This window comes from Pteropus medius, unplaced genomic scaffold (assembly GCF_902729225.1).
Source record: "Pteropus medius unplaced genomic scaffold, Ma_sr-lr_union100, whole genome shotgun sequence".
NCBI classification, from domain to species: domain Eukaryota; kingdom Metazoa; phylum Chordata; class Mammalia; order Chiroptera; family Pteropodidae; genus Pteropus; species Pteropus medius.
Window position 1 is genome coordinate 3,272,493 of NW_024344377.1, and position 21,259 is coordinate 3,293,751.

At 39.8% G+C, this 21,259-nt stretch overlaps 2 protein-coding genes across 3 annotated transcripts in view; one reads left to right on the top strand and one right to left on the bottom strand.

The window, feature by feature from the left end:
- Nucleotides 1-17,039, top strand: part of MCMBP (minichromosome maintenance complex binding protein) — a 34,881-nt gene extending 17,842 nt beyond the window's left edge. Inside the window, exons 6-16 of the mRNA XM_039870853.1 lie at nucleotides 463-607; nucleotides 2,844-2,995; nucleotides 4,430-4,530; nucleotides 7,540-7,709; nucleotides 8,066-8,189; nucleotides 9,354-9,471; nucleotides 10,707-10,872; nucleotides 11,740-11,873; nucleotides 12,708-12,872; nucleotides 15,489-15,577; nucleotides 15,939-17,039. Of these exons, the coding sequence (XP_039726787.1) occupies nucleotides 463-607; nucleotides 2,844-2,995; nucleotides 4,430-4,530; nucleotides 7,540-7,709; nucleotides 8,066-8,189; nucleotides 9,354-9,471; nucleotides 10,707-10,872; nucleotides 11,740-11,873; nucleotides 12,708-12,872; nucleotides 15,489-15,577; nucleotides 15,939-16,065 (1,491 nt within the window). The 3' untranslated portion in view covers nucleotides 16,066-17,039. The remainder of the gene's footprint in view (nucleotides 1-462; nucleotides 608-2,843; nucleotides 2,996-4,429; nucleotides 4,531-7,539; nucleotides 7,710-8,065; nucleotides 8,190-9,353; nucleotides 9,472-10,706; nucleotides 10,873-11,739; nucleotides 11,874-12,707; nucleotides 12,873-15,488; nucleotides 15,578-15,938) is intronic.
- A 2,327-nt stretch (nucleotides 17,040-19,366) lies between these two features.
- INPP5F (inositol polyphosphate-5-phosphatase F) overlaps nucleotides 19,367-21,259 on the bottom strand; it is a 73,523-nt gene continuing 71,630 nt past the window's right edge. For both annotated transcript variants that reach the window (XM_039870851.1, XM_039870852.1), the window contains one exon: nucleotides 19,367-20,583. In XM_039870851.1, the coding sequence (XP_039726785.1) occupies nucleotides 19,443-20,583 (1,141 nt within the window). In that variant the 3' untranslated portion in view covers nucleotides 19,367-19,442. The remainder of the gene's footprint in view (nucleotides 20,584-21,259) is intronic.

Sequence of the window (21,259 nt, forward strand, 5' to 3'; positions counted from 1 at the left end):
CTAGAGGGGCACCCTTCCCCTTCCGGGACCGTCCTGCACATTCTCATTGCTTCAGCTGTCCTGAACTGTGTGCCGTGTTCTCTCTGCCCAGCAAGAGCAGGGCCTCCACTGCTCTTTGTTGTAGTTTAGAAAATGGCCCTGAGAGAAAGCTGGGGACAGAGTGGAGTTACTCAGTGCGTTACTCCTTATTGGAGGATCATAACCTTATGCTCCCTGTTGTCTGATGACAAAACAGTTGCTTCATGTCTTTTGTCCAGTTATACAGCTCTTTACACTAGCTGGGGTGGGGGGCATAATCCTGAGCTATTATTCTCCTAACCAAAACTGGAAGTCCAGCCTTTTAAAAGTACATTCTTGTTTTAACCAAACTGCCAAGTTAATAACCTTTTATCAGTCATGTAATTAGCGTAACTTCAGATCATCCTCAGTTCATGGTAGTCTTTTCTTAACCCTTCATTTAACGCCTATGTTAATGCAAACCAAGCTCGAGTCAGCCCTTCAACATCCTATACTCCCAGTCGGCACAAGAGGAGTTACGAAGATGATGAAGATATGGACCTGCAGCCTAATAAACAGAAAGACCAACATGCGGGTGCCAGGCAGACAGGTAGGTGTGCCAACAGGCTTTCTTCAGCCTTCGGCTCTCTCTCATTAGTTTTGTTTGCAAAATTAATTGTTATATGATACAGCTCTCATTTTAGGAACTGGCAGTAATTCGACAACCTTGTTTTCATGGTAATCAGAATTATAGGCAGTGTTGAGAGTTTTTAGAGAACTCTGCTCAGTCGTGCTTCATAACTGAGCAATTAGGAATCAGAAGTGGCTGCTCTGTCAAATAGTTAGCTGAAAAAGGTCTTTTCTCTTTATTTTCATCTCAGCTCTTAAGTGATATAGAAGCATAGTCCTTTAGCCTAAGAATGATTGATTTATATCTGAAAACATCCTTTTTGTTTTCTCTTCGGAATAGTGGCACTTTAATTTAGTAAGACTGAAAACATCAGCGGAAAAACATGAAAGTGTTATATACTAGATTACTTATTCTTAAACTCTAAAGCAGATCACCCTTAGAACAGTCGCAGTTCTGTTCTGTTTACATACGTTTGTAGTGGCCGATACCTTGAAACATGCTTAAAACACAACTAATTCTAATTGAAACGAGGAGGCCAAAGTTGAAATTTGCTAAGAGCATGAGGGAATTTCAGGATGGGTATATATCGTTATCAGTTTCACCAGTCACACTTCTTTACGTGCAGTGAATTTTTTTTTATTATGGCAGGTAGATACGTTTGTCTTTATTTCTCCTTTTATATTCAGTCATTTCTCTTTAGCACCTTTAATCACAGGGCAAGTTAAAGGGGAAGGAGGTAGAACAAATTAGTTAATTGGTCTCTTAAATCGGGTTTGGAGGGCAAACATAACAGTGATAAGGAATAGTGAGTTACATTTAACCATATATTAGTCTACTTTATAAGTTCGTGTTACTGTATTTAATGCTGAGGCATATTTTAATGTTTTTAAAGTTGGAATGTTTTACAGTAATTATATACAAACATGGTAGTATTCTTTCTTTTTTCATCCACCTCAAATGTTTATGAAAATTAATGGTGTAACAATAAGTGACCAAATCCAGGTCATATTGTAGTTCTTTCTTTTTACTTAAAAAAAATTCGATGCTCCTTTCTATTTCTTGTTCTTTTTAAGTTTTTATTTGAGTACATTATTTATGTAAAGTTTAACTTGTTTCATTGATTTCTAGGCAATCTCTCAGGCTATCAATATTCGTAAAATTTTTTTTGAGATAATAGATTCACATACAATAATAAAGAAATAGAGAAATAATAAAGAGAGATCCTGTGTACCCTTGACCCAGTTTCCCCCAGTGGTTACATGTTGTATAAGTTCAGCAGAATATCATAGCTAGGAAACGGGCAGAGATACAATCCATGATCTTGTTCAGAATGCACATTTTTTTACGTGCACCTATTTATGTGTATTTAGCTTATGCAGCTTCATCACTCACGTAGATGTCACGTGACCACTAGTACAGACAAGATACAGAGCAGTTCATTACTTGTTTTTTCACGTTGCCCTTTTAGAATCATACCCCCCTCTCCTGCCCCTCCCCTTTCTTTCTCCAAGTCTCCAACCCTGATAACCACTCATCTTGCCTCCATCTCTATGATTTTGTTATTTCAAGAATGTTATGTAAATGAAATCTTATAGTATGTAAACTTTGCGGATTGGCATTTTTCATTCACCCAAATTCCCCTGAGATCCAGGTCGTTGCAGGCGTCAACAGTTTGTTCCTTTGTGTTACTGAGCAACATTCTGTGGTACGGCAGGCTAGATATTGATTCTGATTAGTAATCAGCCCTGAACTGTGACGACTTCAGGGGTAGGGGCTATCTTTTAATCATCTTTGTATCCCCAACAACTAGTCTGATTCCTGGCACATAGCAGATGTTAATAAATATTTGGTAAGTGAATTTATTGCTGTATAGTTTTATTCTGCTTACTAAGTAGCAAAAGGTATGTTATACCAAGGCAGTTAACTTTTAAAAGTACTTATACTTGAGACTTGATGGGGGGGAAATTTGTTCCTATTTTATCGTAGGAAGAACAGTGATTAAATTTTTCAGATCATCATCATAATCTTTGCTCTCTTTATAGGTCCGACAAGGGGTTTTGTTAGTATGTGTTATTTCCTTAAAAACTATAACAACTTGAAGTTTGGGAGCTCAGAAGCATCGTTTATGTTAAACTTGAAAGGCTCCTAAGGGAGGGCTCTTTGTCTCCAGAAGGCCTTGGAAATGGCTAAGTACAGTGCTCTCCTTTGATTTTAGGAGGCGTCGGTGGTCTTCAGTGGTGTGGAGAGCCAAAGCGTTTGGAAACTGAAGCGTCTTCTGGGCAACAACTGAACTCCCTCAGCCTCTCTTCTCCCTTCGACCTAAACTTCCCACTGCCAGGAGAGAAGGGCCCTGCGTGCCTTGTGAAGGTGATGAACCTTTCACAGACCCGGCCCTGGCAGACGTGCTGTGTGTTTCAGAAATTAAAATGAGGAAGTCGGCATTTGTGTTAGTTTTCTATTGCTGCTGTAACAAATCACCCCAGACTTAGTGGCTTAAAACAAAAACATTTCCTCTTATAGGCTTTAGGTCAGAAGTCTGACGTGGCTCTTCCTGGGGGTAAAATCAAGGTGTCGGCAGGGCCGTGTTCCTTTCTGAAAGTTCCTGGGGAAAATCTGTTTTTTTGCCTTTTCCAGTTTCTAGAAGTGCCCCCCTTCCTTGGCCCATGGCCCCTTCCTCCATCTTCATAGCCAGCAACAGTGCATCTTTATGGCCATTTTTTTCAGACACAACTCCCTCTGACCAGAGGTAGGAAAGAGTCTCCAATTTTAAGGGCCCATGTGATTAGATTAGGCCCACCACATAGTCCAGGATAATTTCCCATCTCAGGGTCCTCAATTTATGCAAGTCACTGTTGCTTTTTAAAGTAACATATTCACAGAATTTAGGAATTAGGATGTGGATATCTTTGGGAGGCCATTTTTCTGTCTGCCCATAGCATTCTTAAAGAATTAAAGAATATTTCAGTCGCAGCAATGGAGCAATTTTTTAATTCATGTCTACTTCCTTTCTATATTATTTCTAACTTTCTGATAGCTACTTCGTTTTCGCCATTCTCTTATCAGAAAGTTTCTCATTTGTATTTAAAATAAAATGGAAGAAAAAAATTCTACTTATAGTTCTCCTATCTTGCTTATTCTTGTTTTTTAATCCTGATAGATGAACAAGTGATACCAGTTTCAGAAATGATCATCGAGAATTTCTGTTCTTATTTGTGGTTTTAACTTAAACAGCACTTCTAAAGTTAACAATATTTGTTAACAATGTTTGTCCTGCCATGCTTATGTTGGGTCTCACCAGTAGGAGGCTTTGACAGTTATTAAAGTCCATCATGACAGGCAACTGTGAAAGTTTGTTTTTTGTTGTGCAAAACCTCACGTCCACTCTGAGTTTTGTGTTAGCCTTCCCAATATTGCATAGTTTGTAAGCCCAGAGTTCATAATCCTGGGGGTTTCCCCCTTTTCTCAGTGTTAATAGACTGTGAGATAATGCACGTTTCTGGTTTGAGCTGACCATCATCCTTCAGGAAAGCCTTCCCCTCTCAAAGCAGTGTGGTGTGTTGAAAACAGACGTTAGCCCGAGAGTCGAGTCCTGTGTTTTGGTTGTTAGCGTCTGTGCTAGCAAGCAGAATGACCTGTACTTTACCTCTCCTGGCCTCAATTTATGAACTAAAGGAGTTGCTTTAAGATGCATTCCTGATCTAAAATTCTAAGGTGTTATTACTCTACTTCAGGTCTAAATAGCTTACGCTTTTTGGGGGTTATTTAGTGCTAACAACATGATTTCGTGTGGTGTCTTGTCAGGTCTATGAAGACTGGGATTGTTTCAAAGTCAACGATGTTCTTGAGCTGTACGGCATCCTCTCCGTGGACCCCGTGCTGAGTGTACTGAACAACGACGAAAGGTGGGTCTTTTTGCTCTTTTTTTGGGTAACTTTATTTTGATATTATTTCTAACTTTCAGAAGTCAGAGGATAATTACAAAGAACTCTTTATTCCTTTACCCAGATTTATCAGTTGTCAACACTTGTGCCCCATTTGCTTTATCATTTGTGCTCTAATCTTATGTACACACATTTTTTATAAATATGTACATTTTTATGAAACATTTGATAGTAAGTTGCATATATAATACCCTAAATGCTTGAGTCCATATTTCCTAAGATCAAAGACTTTAGCTTAAAAAAAGTGAATTTCTCACAGTCCTGGAGACTGGGAAGTCCAGGATTAAGGCCCCAGCAAATCCAGAGTCTAGCGAGGGCTGGTGTCCTGGTTTGCAGATGGCTGTCTTCTCGTGTCTTCATGTGGCAGACAGCAGAAAGCCTTGACACCTTTGAAGTGTCAAAGCCAGTTGTTTTGTAGGGTGTCTCTCAGCTTGAGTTTGACTTATGTTTCCTCCTCATTAGTTCAGATTATGCATTTTGGGCAGAAATACCACAGAAATGATGCATCCTTTTCAGTGTATGACATCAGGAGGCATATGATGTCACTTTGTCCCATGACTGGTGTGTTCATTTTGATCACTTGGTTAAGGTGGTGCCTACCAGGTTGCTGTCCTATAAAGTTACTGTTTTTCACTTTGTACTTAACAGGTAACTTACTGCGAGACATAGTGAGAGTATGTAAATACCTAGTTTCTCATTTAACTTTCACCAGCTTACTTTGGTATCTGTTGGTGATTCTTGCTTGAACCAATACTTACTATGTCAATAATTTTCTGTCTCAGTCATTCCTTTTACATTTATTTGTTGGCATTCTGCAGAAGAGATTTCCTTTCTCCCCACTTATTGAGTTGATTTTTTTTGTCATTGTGGATGTTAATCTGTTATTTATTTTGAGATTCCAGTTTTCCCATATTTGGCTAGTGGGAGCCATCTTAAGCAGTCTCTGGGTCCTTTTTGACAAGACTTTATCATTTGGAACATGTATTTTCTGACACATTAAGCTATTTCAGCTTCATTTTGTACTTCTCATGTTCTGGCCCCAATATCAGCCATTTTTCCAATGAACAGGAATTATATTTTAAAATCAAGATCTGGGTGCTCGTGTGCTCACTAGTACTGGGTTGGCATTGCTTCTATGCCCACTTAATGGACAGAGCTAGGAAATATGTACACACACACACACACACACACACACAATACACATAGGTCTCTATTTCCAAGTCTGTGTCTCAGAAAGCGAGTTCACCTGGATTCCTGGTCAGCCCAACACCACAGCTGTCATTCCAGTTTCCTGTCCAGATTTCCAGCTCCCTTCTCTAACAGAACCCTGACTCCCATCATTCTTAATATACTCGTTTGCTCAGCTCTACAGTATGGAGAGGGTAGTTTCAGGATCGGGGACCCATACATAGCCCTGCAAAAGACAGCCCTGGTAACCCGAGTACAGTGTCTGTTCCCGGTTCTTTTTATTTCAGGATGAGGGTAGGTTCTGGTCGGAGTGTTGTGTTCCCAAGTTACTTGGGTGTGTCCTTTTCTCCCCGCTCGGTGCAGTTCTGCTTTTCATTATTCATTTTACAGAGTTAGGTTCATTTGTTCTCAGAGTGTTTCATTTCAGAATTTTTCCTCCATTTTTATTATTTTGATTTTTTTAAGTGTAGAAAACATTAACACTGTTGCCAAAATCAAAACTGCAAAAAGAATGCAAGAGTGTCATTCCCCATGGCTTCGCTCTCTTCCCATTCATCCTTCCTGCAGAACCAGCTTCAGTTTCTGTTCTTCCTGTGTTTCTTTCTTGCAAAAATAAGTAGATACATGTATATTTTATTCTAGAAGAAGAGGCGTAGGATGTGCGCTTTTCTGCTTTTCCTACCTAACAATATATCCTGAAAAGCCAGCTCTTCCTCCTTTTTGTTTTTGTTTTTGTTTTTGTTTTGTGGTTGCCAAAAGAAAGGAATCACATCTGCCTCCTACACACACACAGAGTTTTCTTGTCGAATAGCGGACATTCATTTTAGTGTTTCCATAGGAAGAACCTAATTTTTTTCCATAGTAAAATGATGCAAAACAGAAACTTTAAATAAACTTAACGTTCCTTAAGAATAGGACACATAATGGCTTGTCTTGGCTGTTTCTTGCTATGATGATTTTCTTGCTTTGGTCACTTCATTTATCGAGGTGGTTTAGTGTGCGGACCGAGCCCGCTGGCCTGGGTCAGAGTCCTGGTGTGGCCGTCATGACTGCGTGACCTTGGGCTTCGCGGCTGCAGCAGCTTGGTTTCCTCGTCGGAAACGAGGGTGGTGGTGAGGCTGTAGTGAGTGTGTGTGTGCGAAGTGAAGAACATCGCCCAGCTCGGGGTACACACTGTGTAAAGGCTGATTCCCGTTCTCATGTTGACGGAAGATGGTAGTATGAATTGATTACTCTGCAGTCTGTAAGGTCTGAAGCTCTAAAAACATTTTACTCATTTGTTTCCATCAAAAATCTATCATCTGCTAATTTATTTAGCAAATCTGAAAAACTCACTTTATTTTCATTGCTGGTATACCAACTATTCGAGAGAGATATCACAGAATAAAACTTAGGAAAAACAGTTAGCAAGACAGATGAATGGATTTTCCACACACTGAATAAAGGATACCTGATAGCTTTCTAGAAAAAAGACCCTGTTTTCGAGACATTCCGTGACATTTGCTGTCTCGCTGATAGCTCAAGAAAGAGTATTTGTGTTTTGAAATCACCTAATGAGTAGACATACTATATCCCATTTAGCTCAGTGACAGCATCCTGAACACAAACATCGCTCTGGAAGAATGGAATACAGTATAACATCCAGCTAGCCTAGAACCTGCGTAAGGTAACAAATGAGGCGCTGTTTTCTGAGACGATGCACAGGTGGCTTGAGTTCTCATTCTTTGTTCAGTCAGCGCAGCTGACGTCATCTGTGTACTGAAGCTTTGCTCCTCCCCGCAGGGACGCCTCGCTCCTGGACCCGATGGAGTGCACGGACACAGCCGAGGAGCAGAGAGTGCACAGCCCTCCCGCTTCCTTAGTGCCGAGAATCCACGTGGTGCTGGCACAGAAGCTGCAGCACATCAATCCGTTACTGCCGGCTTGCCTTAACCAAGAGCAGAGCAAAACCTGTAAGTGTAAGAGCTCGAGCCTCGCGACCCACACTTCATCCCCAGCGTGTGTGGAGCTGCCTGTGACGGGTGCTCATGGCATAGCTGAGTCCGTCAGGTCCTCCTTTGTCAGAATAATCACTGTTTCTTTGCCCCATTGTCCTTTATGTTTATCCTCTTTGTTAATGGGGGGAGGGTACACAGCTGTCTTGTAGCTTGAAGATTGGCGCCTCTTACTGACTAATGTTGGCAAGTCTGTCCTCGTCATCTATCGACCTGTAGTGCTTTTGTTCCAGTTTCTTTTTTTAACCTCGAGTTCCTCTCAGATGTCTTATTCGAGTGCGTTATTCTGAATCAGGTCTCCCTTCCTTCTCCAGTTGTTTCAAGTTTCATGTCCGAATTATCTCCAATCAGAGCAGAACTGCTTGGGTTCCTCACGCATGCCCTCCTGGGAGATGGCTTGGCTGCCGAATACCTTATACTGCATCTCATCTCGACAGTGTAAGTGCTCAATTCCTGGCGGGAATTAAGGAGTTTTTTGAAAGTGGAAAAGAGCGGGAAGGTTTCTCCGGTAATCTGTGCGCTTCATCGTCGACTGGTTTTCATTGGTCCAGTGTAACAAGTGTTGCACCAAGTCACAGCCAGACTCCTGTTTTGACCTTTTCCCAGTTTCACATTTAGCATTTCGATTATGTCTCTTTAAATTTAAGAGTCAAAATCAGATAAAAGGGCCTGTCTGATGAGTAAAATGAGCTCTTTTATCCTTTTTGCATTCTGAATTCTCTGTTTATCCAGCCCACGGCTCATTATCTAGAAACAGTCAACGAGGTCGGTCGTGTGCTCATCTGACTTATAAATGGATGTGAGCACCCCTCCCTCCGTCTCACCGTAGTTGGTTTCTGATTTCGAAAGCAACATGCGTGCCTTCGGCAAGTTCCAAGAGCATGAAGCAGAGGTGGAAATCATCTGTAGTCACCACTTAGAGATGCTCTCGGTTAACACGTTTGGTACATGTTCACGCCATCTTTTTGTTTGCATACATGTACATCCCTATGTAGGTCTCGATATGCCCTAAATGCAGATCCACGTCTTGCATTATCATTTAATATGTATTAAACATTATCCCATCATGACTCTTGATGAACTTTTTGATGAGTGAGTGCACAGTATTTCATTGTAGACAGTTGTACCCTTTCCCTAAATGCTAGATTTTCCTAGTTCATTATATGGTACAGAGATGCAGTAACCGTCTTTGTACTATAAATCTTTGTTTAAATAGGATTTGACACAGTAGTACATGATGGTTATGAGCACAGACTCCAAAACCAAACTACTTGTGTTCAAACCCAAGCTGGCTATGTGAACTCGGTCATGTTCCCCAAACTTTCTGTGCCTCAGATTTCTCATCCGTAAAATGAAGATAATCCTACCAACCTCAGAGGGTTTGGGGATTAAATGAGAAAGCATGTAAGCATTCAGAACAGTCTCTGGCACATGATAAGACTTCACTTAAATATTGGCTGCTTTTTATTGCTGTTATTCTGATTAAAAATATTAATCTATTTTTAATGATACTATATTAAGCTAATTTTTCCACGTTTGCTTTTTGACGAAGATCAAGAAGTCACCTGAGTTTCTTATTGATGGATATTTTTTTTTTTCTAGATACACAAGAAGAGACGTTCTTCCACTAGGAAAATTTACAGTTAACTTGAGTGGTTGCCCGCGGAATAGCACCTTCACAGAACACTTATATCGAATTATTCAGCATCTTGTTCCAGCAGTAAGATCAATACAAATATGTATTATAAATTAAGCACACTTTAAAATCCAGCCAGTTGTCTTTACTTCAACCCAAATATTTAACTTTGAGATTTTAATAGACGTCATTACAGGGAAACAAAGCCTGCCACGGTCCATAATTCACAATGTACTTTCCCCTAAACCTTCCGCTTCTCTTTCATTACCTTGGCAGAAGTTTCTCTAACGATGAGCCCGACTGCAGGAACTCCCTTACGGTTGTACTCTCGGGCGATGCGGGTTGGCTTGTGTCGTGCACAGCCGAACACTCGCCTCTTCAATGTCTTGTAGTTTTCGCAACAGATTAGAGTGTGAGTGACATGCTTTCGCTTACATGCGGCCAGACCCTGCTCGTGGCATCTTTTGATGCAACAAGCTCCTTCTTCAGGTGGGGCTCGCTTGTATCTATAAAGTGCCCTCCATTGTCTTTGACTTCAGCGGAGCCAAAACACAAAAATTCTCTGAATTTGGAAAATACACCTCACGTCCGCCCCGACATGCTTCTCCTGCGCACACACGCACGCACGCACCCCGTCTCCAGCCCGAGCGCACACACTCCTGTAGAGGCTAACGCAGCAGAAGAGCCGACTGGAGCGTGGAGCAGGGTGCAGGCTGTGGGGGCGCCAGCTCCAAGAGACCGGAGGAGGTGGCGCGGCGGGTTGAACGGGGTCTCGGCTCCTACGACTGGGCGAGGAGGGCCACACAGCCAGGTGGTGCGAGCTCCAGACGCACGGCGCCTAGCCAGCACGTGTGCCCTGCTGTCGGATCTTGGAACAGTTTGTTCAGGAGCCCGCAGCAGTCTGTGATGAATGGGTCTGATTTGAATTCAGGGAAGCATAGAGGAGAATTAGGCTTTTCTCCCACGGTGATGAGTAAACGAACATTTTCTGTTTTGCTGCCCTGTGGTAGGTTAAAGAAGTTAAGCTTTTGGATATTTGCTATATGTAACATCTCAGCTGTCTATCATTTGTGTCTGCCTCACTGGTAAAATAAAAATTAACCTTTAAGAATACTGAACGAGACAGTTGAGAATAAAGCAGCTCAGTGAAACTCTTATTTAGGATAGAGCTATTATTTTTGCTCAAGAGACCATGAGACTACTGCCTGAGGAATTGATAAGGTCCTTCTTTCTATATAAAATAGTGTTTAACTCCAAATATATGTTTTCTTAAAACCGGAAACTTAGTTCCTTGCTCATCAAAAAACTTCTTTTTGCAGTCTTTTCGTCTCCAGATGACTATAGAGAACATGAACCATCTGAAATTCATCCCTCACAAAGACTACACAGCCAACCGCTTGGTCAGTGGGCTCCTGCAGCTGCCCAGCAATACTTCCCTTGTAATTGATGAGACGCTCCTGGAGCAGGGGCAGCTCGACACCCCAGGTCGGTTCGTGGGTATTTCCGTTTCTAACCTCCCTAAAGCCACATCTGATCATGGCTTCTTAAAAGAATAACTGTGAATAGAGACAAATGCAGAAAGGCTTACCATGTGAATTTAATTGAAGTGTGTATTCTGAATTGTGTACATCAACTATCTTTTGTCAGTTTTATGAAAATGGTACAATGATAGTACAAGTAACTAATAGCTTTTCAAAGGCTGAAAAGGGAAGAAGTTTTGCCTTTAGTCATATTATTACCTCAAAAAAAAAGTATAGACAAGATCTAGTAAAACAAAGAAGTTTTAAAATTTTTTTCGAAGACTATCTAAAAGAAATATTTAGTAGATTAGATGGTTTGAACTAATTTCAGTTATGGAACATAAAATTACAGGAACGCAGATTGCATTATCTGCTCAAATAAGAATTAAGAAGTCACTTTGCTGGTGATAAGGTCAAGATGAAGAAGTAGAATTAAAAACTATAGACTGGGTACATTTAAGGCAAAAGTGAGTAGCAAATTTGTAAAATTCAGTAACTTTATCTCTGTGGATAAATATTTTAGTTCTAATATTTTAGCCCTGTTGAACACACCCCAGAAAAAATACTTACTGGGAACCTCTTTTTTTGTTTGATTGCATACCAGATGCTATACTAGGTATTAGATTTTGGGGGATCTTGGCCCCCGAAATATATTTGTCTAGTTTGACAAATATTACGTGGGATGTTTACCTAATGAACACTGAGCTTAGTAAATTGGACAGTGCCTCATACACTTTCTGAAAGCAGTAGAAACCTCATGTCTCATAATCAATGTCAGCAAAACTTGTTTAGGTGATTAAAATCCAGTAACTGAAATTTTTGCTTTTTCTAGGTGTTCATAATGTGACTGCCCTGAGCAACCTGATAACTTGGCAGAAGGTAGATTATGACTTTAGTTACCACCAGATGGAATTCCCCTGCAACATTAACGTTTTCATTACTTCAGAGGGGAGATCGCTCCTACCGGTATGATGAGTCATTTTTAAGCGGAGGGAGGCTACACTGGAAAGATACCTATATTTTTGTTTTATTTCTTGGTACTGCTTATTACTAATAAGTGAAACTTGTTTTTAAATTGTGGCTGCTGATTATAAATATGGGAATTGATTATTTCGTTGTTGCCTATTTACAAAGAACCAGGTACCAGCATATCACACAAGCAAAGGAAGCAGATGGAAGCAGTAACGCCCCCATCTAGGCATAGGAAGTAGAAGCTGTCTGTAGCTTGACCGGGTAGCCTCAGACCTTCGCTTCTGCTGTCTCTATCCCATTGTTTTTCGCCAGTCTCCTGTGAGAGAGATTTTAGAGATCCTTTTAAAGGGTCCCTGATGACTGGTAAATCATCAGAGTGACTGATGAGAAATAAGCCTAGTCGTTTAGAAGGTATCTAGTTTCTCTATATAATAGCGTTCACTGTGATTTACGAGAAAACTGCCTGTGAACGAATGAAACAGCCCATTTGTAAGTTTTCTATGAGAAAGTCTGATTAAGATAAATATATATTCCACAATTAAGGAAACATCTAGAACATTTTAATTAGCTGCTTTTTAGAGGCCGGCTACCTTTTTACATGTTTGCTGATACCATTGAGGAAACATAAGAAAAGTCTTTTAACTTTTTAAATTATTGCTGAGGTAGTTATATTTATGTAAATTAATTTTTTAAAAAGGGACTTCCACCCAATAATAAATAATCTTTTCTAATTCCCTGTGCGGCCAGTAGAGATGATGCATCCATCCTCCTGAAACCTCAGATTAATTTAGGAACTTGGAGAATACTCTGTGCTACTTCTCCTTTTAGGCAGACTGCCAGGTCCACCTGCAGCCCCAGCTGACGCCTCCCAACATGGAGGAGCACATGAGCAGCCTCCTCGCGGCCGTGCTGCCCTCCGTGCTGAACAAGTTCCGTGTTTACCTCACCCTCCTGAGGTTCCTGGACTATAGCATATCTGATGAAATAACCAAGGTATGTTTGGGTTAAAATAAAGGATTTCCCGGTGTCGAATTGGAATGTGTAATCAATTTACATTTATTATACTTATTGATAAGGAAATTTTGTTATTTTCTATTAATTTCCATGTCTTGTACAATTTTTCTTCTTAGTAGTTGCTCTGGGGGCTACAATTAATAACTGTGACCATAGATTTGGGATTAATGCCAATTTAATCACAATAGTATACAAAAACTTTGCTCCTTTATAATTTCCTTCTCCCTTCCTTGGTGCTTTACAGATTACATCTTTATTACATTGTTACGTTCATCAACACATTTATAATATTGCTTTAAATCAGAGGAAAAAAGTTAAAGACATTTATACAGCTTTTTGTATTTCCCTGTGTAGTTCCCTTTGCCAGTGATCTTTATATGGATTCGAGCTACTTTGCTGTCTCCTTTCATTTCAACCTGAAGAACTCTCTTTAGTGTTTCTTATAGGGCAGATCTGCTTATGACAAATTCTCTTAAGGTTTTGCTTATCTGGAAACGCCTTAATTTCTCCTTCATTTTTGAAGACTAGTTTTGCTGGATGTAGAATTCTTGGTGTATAGGCCTTTTCTCTCAGCACTTTGAAGTTATTTAAAAAGCAGTATGTCCTCCAAAGCAGAACCTCCCTCCACCAGCTGTGTCCCGCAGAAGCCTCCTGGCTTCTGGTGAGGAGATCCTTATGCACAGCGCATCATGGTTCTTGTTTTTTCATGATTCTCTTTGGCTTTCGACGGTTTAACTGCAACGTGGCTAGGTACGGATCTCTGAATTTTCCTACTTTTGGAGTTTATGGAGCTTCTTGGATGTGCAGATTAATGCACATTTTGGGGGAAGTTTTTAAGAAATTGGGTAAGTTTCGACCATATTTCTTTAAATGTCTTTCTGCCCCTTTTTCTCTCCTTCCCCTGGCACGCCGATGTACGTATGTTGGCACACTTGATGGTGTCCCCCTAGACTTTGATTTGAGGCTGTGTTCGTATTTTCTCATTCTTTTTCCTTTCTGTTCCAAAGACTGGATAATCTCAGTTGACCTGGCTGAAAGTTTGCCAATTCTTCTGCCTGCTCACATCTGCCGTTGAGCCTCTCTAGTGATTTTTTAATGTTATATTTTTCAACTTTAGAATTTGCTTTTTAAATAATTTGTTGATATTTTTTATTTGGTAAAACATTCTCATATTTTCTTGTAGTTCTTTATACATGGTTTCCTTTGAATATATTTAAAGTAGATGATTTAAAGTCTAATATTTGTGTTTCTTCAAGGTTGGTTTCTGTTGACTTTTTTCTTAATGAATGGTCATACATTCTTGTTTCTTTGTATGTCTTCTAATTTTTGTGTGGAAAATCTGACATTTTAAATAATACAATGTGGCAACTCTGCTGAGTTTCTCCTCCCCCCGCCCCCCCAGGGTTTGCTGTTGATGACTTTTCTGAATTCTATAAAATCTGTGTTCTTTGTTGTGTATGGGCACTGAAGTCTCTGCTGTTAGCTTAGTGGTCAGTCTGTAATTGGATAGGAATTTAATTTCCTTAGATGCCTGGAAGCAGTTTGTCTCCTGTCTAAGCCAAGGGGCTGTGTCTATGTTGGAGCCAGCCTTCAACAGAGCCATGCAGCTTACAGCTCGGCCCTAGCCTTGAGGTTATCCAGAGATGAGAGCTTAGGCCTGTGCATGCACGTGGCATTCTAAATGCCTAGGGATTTGTGTGTGTGTGTGTGTGTGTGTGTGTACACACACACACACACATATACATACATACATGTACACATACACAGTTTTCAAAGCCCCTGTGGACATCTCATTCTCTATTTTTCCTTTTAAGGGTTTTGGTTAGCCTGCTGTTTGCCCCAACTATTACCCAATACCTGAGGCAGCCAAGGTGACCAATAATTCCTTGGGTTGTTTCTGATAAATGCCCTGGGAGGAAGAGGCTTGTTCCCCCTGGGCAGGCTCCAAGGCAGGAGAAAAAGGACAGCCTTGCAAATGGATTTTCCAGGGAACTACCAAACGAATGATGATGGTTCTCTGGGAATGGTGCTTTGAAAGGCTCCAGCCTCACTACCCTTTCAGTGGTCGCCAGGCTGTCCATTTTCAGGTGGGGTGGGGGTGCGGAATAGGGTAAGTTCAAATGCCTCAAAGCTCATTGTCTTTGAATAAATGCTGCTCAGATTGCTATAAGCATCTGGTTGGTTACCTTCCAGAGTTTTGAAGAAGCTGTTCCGTTTTTTTGCTAGTGTCCTTATTCCTTTTAATGTGGAGATAAGTTTTCAGAGGTCCTCACTCTGCCATTTCTGCTGACATCTTTCTACCCTGTGTTTAAAGGCATCATTTGCTATGCAAGTTGCTGGCTTCTGTCTGCTTTGTCTTCTCAAGTGAATCTGAGTTGTATTCCGTTTGGAATACCTTCACCGATAGCATCATTTGTCTGTGTAAAGTTTGGTTCTCACTCCTTTCACTCACAGTCTCATTTGTCTAAGAGGCAGGGCTGCCTGCCTTATTTTCACATCAGTCAAGGAGCCAGGTCACTTTCCTCGCCCTATTAAATGCAAATGTCGTTCTTTCCTGTGGAACAGTTTTAAAGTCTCTTTACTCTTTTGTTAAAGGCAGTTGAAGACGACTTTGTGGAGATGCGTAAGAACGACCCTCAGAGCATCACGGCGGATGATCTCCACCAGTTGCTCATCGTAGCGCGGTGAGTGGTGCGCGTCCCCGTTGCTCCCTCAGTCGGCTGTGTCTGACTCCTGATTTACTGATAACTGAGGCAGACTTCTAAAAATAGAACCGAACTTTCCCCTTGTAAAAACACCTCGCAGAGTGGAATTGTTTGGCCATTGATCACTTCATTGGAACCAGGCGTGCTTCTTGTTCTCTAAGCTTCTGAAAGCAAGTCATCCTCCAGATTTGACTTAAGGGATTCCTTTGTAGAAATCTGAGTTGGCCCTTGTTTGTGTCGCTACCAGAGATCCTTTCTCCTAACCCAGAACTCCTGGGTCTTAAGAAAAAAAAGGGATCATCCTAGGTCTCGACTTAAATTTGTTTGTGTTTCGAACCAGGTTTCTGTCTCTCAGTGCTGGTCAGACGACGCTGTCCAGAGAACGATGGCTAAGAGCAAAGCAGCTAGAGTCTTTGAGGAGAACCAGGCTTCAGCAGCAGAAATGTGTGAATGGAAATGAACTTTAAGATCTGATACCTATGAAAGAGTAATGGGCAAATTGTAGCCACATTATTGTAAAATTCAAATACCATTTATACCACATTGTTTTGTAGATAATTTGTATCAAAAACCAGTGACTTTTCCCGAAATCAAGCCTGGTAACATCTTAAGTTTATATAATATTCAGTAAGGGCTTTTACCTTACTGATTTTATGGAGCTTTTGAAGTTTGTTTTATAATTATATAAATCAGTAACAATGTACAAAAATTGTATTTGATATAAAAGTTTAATATTGATAATGTTGATTATACCATTTCCTTAAGCTTCAGCAAAGTCATAGGCCAGATTCTGTTGAAATGCTAACATCAACTTCATTTGAAGAAAATTGTTGAAATTCCAAAGTTAGGACTTGTTCACTTAAGGTTTTTTCGTCTTTCTAATTAACGGGGTCTGAATGTGTTTAGCGGTCCCAGTTTGGGGAATGGGGCATACTTGCCAGTAATTCACATAACCATGTGAAATTCTGTAGTATCATTTCCCAGACATTTGACCACAGAAGCTTTTTTTCATCTAACGGTTGTTAACCTGCAATACTAGTCTTTAACATGGCAGTGGTTCCCAGACTTTTGGAGTTCATGGACCAGTAATATATCCAAAAATTTTGGAGATGGACAAGGTTGCCAATTTATTTTGCCAAGCTATCTGAAAGAAATCGTTGTATTATCACCATTTTTTTTCATAAGAGGACAATCTCAGGAAGAGATGGTCCTTTAAATGAAATAAATGTAGCTTTTTGAAAAAACACTCCATTGTCCTTATTTTCCTCATTTAACCCCAGTGCATTTGGGAACCACTGTTTTTTGGGACTCACTTAAGGAAATTCTTGCCCTATGAAGTTATTTTGCCCACATAATGAGCCAAGTAGTTAACTTTTTGAAAATGCCTTCTTTAGGAAAAAGGTTTTTAATTCTTTTAATAAATGTGGTTTAATTGCTTTGATGACTGTGTTAGTATCTGTTAGTTCCAGATATTAGATCAACTAACATCTGCTAGTCTAGGAAAGCCCTGATAAAACTGTAGGTAGGTTTTCCCCAGACCGATTAGTTTTAACATAAAACTTTTTAAAGGAACAAAAATATCCATAGCTAGAAAGCAGATTAATACTATAGTATAAGTGTGACATCAAGAATATTTGGAAAGGTTAGAACATTACATAAGCTACCAGTGGTTGTTTATAAAGATTAATTTAAGTCGGTAAGTTACCTAATTGGAAACATTAGATATTGCTTAAAATGATTCCTCAAATTCCACACTCCCCTAAATTGACATTGCTAACCAGGAAGCAGGGTCAGCCTTGAAAAGCGAGGAATTTATTATGCCTAACGAACTGAAGTGAAAATTACTAAAAAAAGTTGTGACACTTTTCCTAAACTCAAAGCTATTTTTATAAACTAATGTAAATGATATGTTTATATTTAGAATTCTAACTGGTTTTCATTTTTATAACTGGTAGACTAGAACTTCCTTAAACTTTTAGAAGTGAAAGCTCAACTGAATTTGTGAGAATAAAATTCATCAGCGTAGAATAGTTACTGTGTGTTTATTGTGCCAATGTGAATTGTAATTTACCAAAGAAAAGTACGTAACTTGCTTGGTCTTGTAGAAAAGTTCCCTTCAAAGGAAAACCTTCTTTCAAAGAAATAAAACTCATCCCATGTGATGTGTTGAAGAGATGCTGTGTCCTCTTGATGGAAGCCCATCCCCTGAGGTACACTTAGTATGGGGAGTGGTGCAGCATGGTGTCCACCACTCAGGTAGGAAGAGAATTCTGGGCTTCAGAAACCCTTCTCTTGCTACGCACGTGGACGTTAAAGTCTGTTAGTCTAACGCAGTGTTAATCCTATTTTGAATCACCAGGAAACTGGAACGAAACATCGCCTTTAGTTCTCAAAAATCTCTTTGGAACTAACTTCTGTGGAGTTTAAAATGCATATTATCACAAGACTTTGCTTATATTTTCTCATGTTGTGGAACAGTTAATATTTTCAAGAAAAGTTGGTTAAGAGCAGGATAAAACATTCCATTTCAGTACTTGGGTTTTAAAATTTGTTGGTCTCTGATCCATTTCATCATTTTTAAAGTCATGAAAACACTTCAAAGGGGTAAAACATTTGGAAAAGCAAACTTACCTTACTTATGAATTACCAAAGAAATTTAATTTAATTTGATTCAAAAATCAAACCATTATCTTTAAAATGTTATTCAAGGAATTCTCATACATTATCACTTTAAATTACAATAGTATTTTATTTTTAAATAGTCACAAGATTTGACAATTCACACACACAGGAAAAAGATATCACTAATAAATAACAAAAGTGGAAATACTCATCAAAGTTACAACAGACATAATGCTTAGCTGAGAATCACCTCAACAGTAAGGCTCTGAACAAACCAGACAAACTGCTCCTCGTTAGGATTATGTGTCGGGGCTGATAGAAGAGGCCCCAGTTCCATGTGGTCAGGGTTACAGTACACAGCCAATTTTAGCACAGTTGTGCTTCAGACTAAGTTTTCAATAGTTGCAATAATCTACACAAGATGTTAAGGAATGCCCCCAAGAGAAATTAAAATTTGAAGACTTCTTTCAAGAATAACCAATATCCAGTAAATGTACATTCTTACCTGAAAACAGCAAGATTAATAGATGCTGGTATTCACATCTGATGTCTCAGCTTTTAGGACTGACGAGTCTTAACACTTCTAGACTTTGGGGTGTATAGGGTGGTAGAAAACTTAAAATTTAAGTAGAATAGAGGGAAAATTAGGATCAAATGGGCATGTATTTCTTGACTGTATTGCCAATAACCCTCAACCCTTCATAGGGAATGATGAAGCCATCTTTAAAACTAAAATAACGGTTTTTAATATTCAAATGCTTCGCCATACTAGTAACACTAAAGTCACTAAAAACTAAATATATTTACCTTGTAGAGGTAATACACAAATGACCGACAAAAACAAATTATAAAAAATGCTAATCCCCTAAATGTATCCATGACTATCCTTTATGCACCCACCCACCTCCAAAAAAGTTTCAGGTTATCGCGTCCCAAAGTGACCTATCCCTGAATTACTTTCAGAGAGACAAACTGCTCTGTAGTGTACAAGCTACTCAGGTCCACACACTCTAGGACGATGCACTTCGGTCGTCCTGACCCTCAAATCTGGAAATCTGTTCAGGTTCACACTCCGTTTAAAACCTTTCCCAATAAACAATTAGAATCTGTGACCTAGATTCAAAGACAATACAGGTTAAAAGAGCCTAATATGTGAAACCTTTTTTTTTTTTTTTTTTTTTTTTGGATTAAATAAAAGCCACAGGATTCTTGTGGCTACAAACTAAATCTGAATTATTCGTGTCTGGCACTGCGTAAACATACTTTTAAGTTCGTTTTGCTGGACTTCATGGACCACTTCAGGTTCGGCAGGGCTCTTCTGAACCTTTGCCACTGCAAAGTTTATCCCCTGGGTTAACCCAGCTTGGGTAATGCTAGCAACCTGGACCATGGAGCTTCGAATCTTTGCAAAGGGAGAGACTGCTCTGCTGCTGCTCTCTGAAGGAGAAGGAGTCACATGAAGCCCTGTCTCAAGTTCAAGCACACTGGATCCAGAGCCGAGAGTATTTTGAGATATGGCTGGTTCAACAGACAAAAACTGTGGGCCTGTTGCAGAAGACACATCTAACTGAGATGGTCTAGAAGGTATCTGTTCCAATGATTCAGATTGGGTTTCTTCATTAGAAACTTGATTGCTCATTTGATTTCCTTCCTCACTAGCCTGCTGAGAAACAGATCTGGTTTCTGATAGCTTGGTCGTTTTGTTTTGTGCATCTTGTACAAATCTGTGGCAGTAAATATCCACAGGCTTGGCAAAGCCAGTCAAGATGTGTATGTTGTCAGCAGAAGGACTTTTTTTCAAAGGAGACTCACAGCCTTTTCCAAGGTCACTTCCACGAGTGATAGTAATCTCCGAAGGAGCATGAATGCTGATATCAGTGCTGCTAATAGACTGGGATCGACTGCTTAATCGAGGTGCTGAAGCAATAATACCACAACTAGGAAGAACATAGTCTACTGGCCCTACGCTCTCTAAAGAATCAGCTAGCTGCCTATCTTCATCAGACTTGGAATTTGTAAGGAATTCATCAGAACGGTACGAGTCATTATCTGAGGACGCTTCCCCGTCAGACTCTGCCTGGACTTTACTATCCATCACACTTGTGTTTTCCATGGTTTCAAGACTACTGTCTGATTTCCAAAGATTGACTTTTAAGTTTGGTTTTAGAAAGTTAACTTTCATTTCAGGTTTTGTAAAGTTTCCTAGTTTTCGTAGATTGCTGATATTTACATTGGATTTGGTCTGTTTGACTTTTTGATTTAGAGATGAAAATTTGCTCATTAAAAAATTTTTCCCCTGGGCCAGAGAGCCTTGATTTTGAGATCTGATGCCAATGATGTCTTCATGCGGTTTACTGCTCTTCCTACAAATTAGAAGACAACAAAGTTAATTCCCCATAGAATTCAACATACCAGTTCCAGTTATTTAAGTGAAAATTCTTATTTAAATTGGCCTCAATTTCTTGAAAACAGTACACTGCTGATTGATAAACTCAGAACCCCTTGGAGCTGACACAAGAACAGTATTGTGCAACAGAGATGTGAGCTGCAGATGTAATTTAAAATTTTCTAGCAGCCGCATTAAAAATGTGAAATGAATTTTTAAAGTATTTTACTTAACCCAGTATATATGAAATATTGTCACTTCAGCATAGAATTGACATTAAAAGATGAGACATTTTTCAGACTAAGTCTTTTAAACACTGTAGTGTTTTACAAGGGCAGCAGAAGCCTTGGTAAACACTGATGAGTTGTTCCCAGGTACTGGTGGGAACGGGTGGCCCGACTATGTGACTTTTACACCAAGTACAGGCCACCAAGCAGGCCACAGACGTCTTCATGTGCTGTCCTCATCTTCCTCAAGCAGGCCACCAGGTGCACTGAAGAGCCACCTAGTGAAGCGACTACTATATCTGCAACATCTTAATCCTACTCAGTGAAGCTCTTCCTGGTAAGTGGATTAATTATGTTGGATGCTTTTGGACCAAACATTTGTCTTCAGAGTTGATCGTTATTACGTATTTCCTTCAACAGTATTCT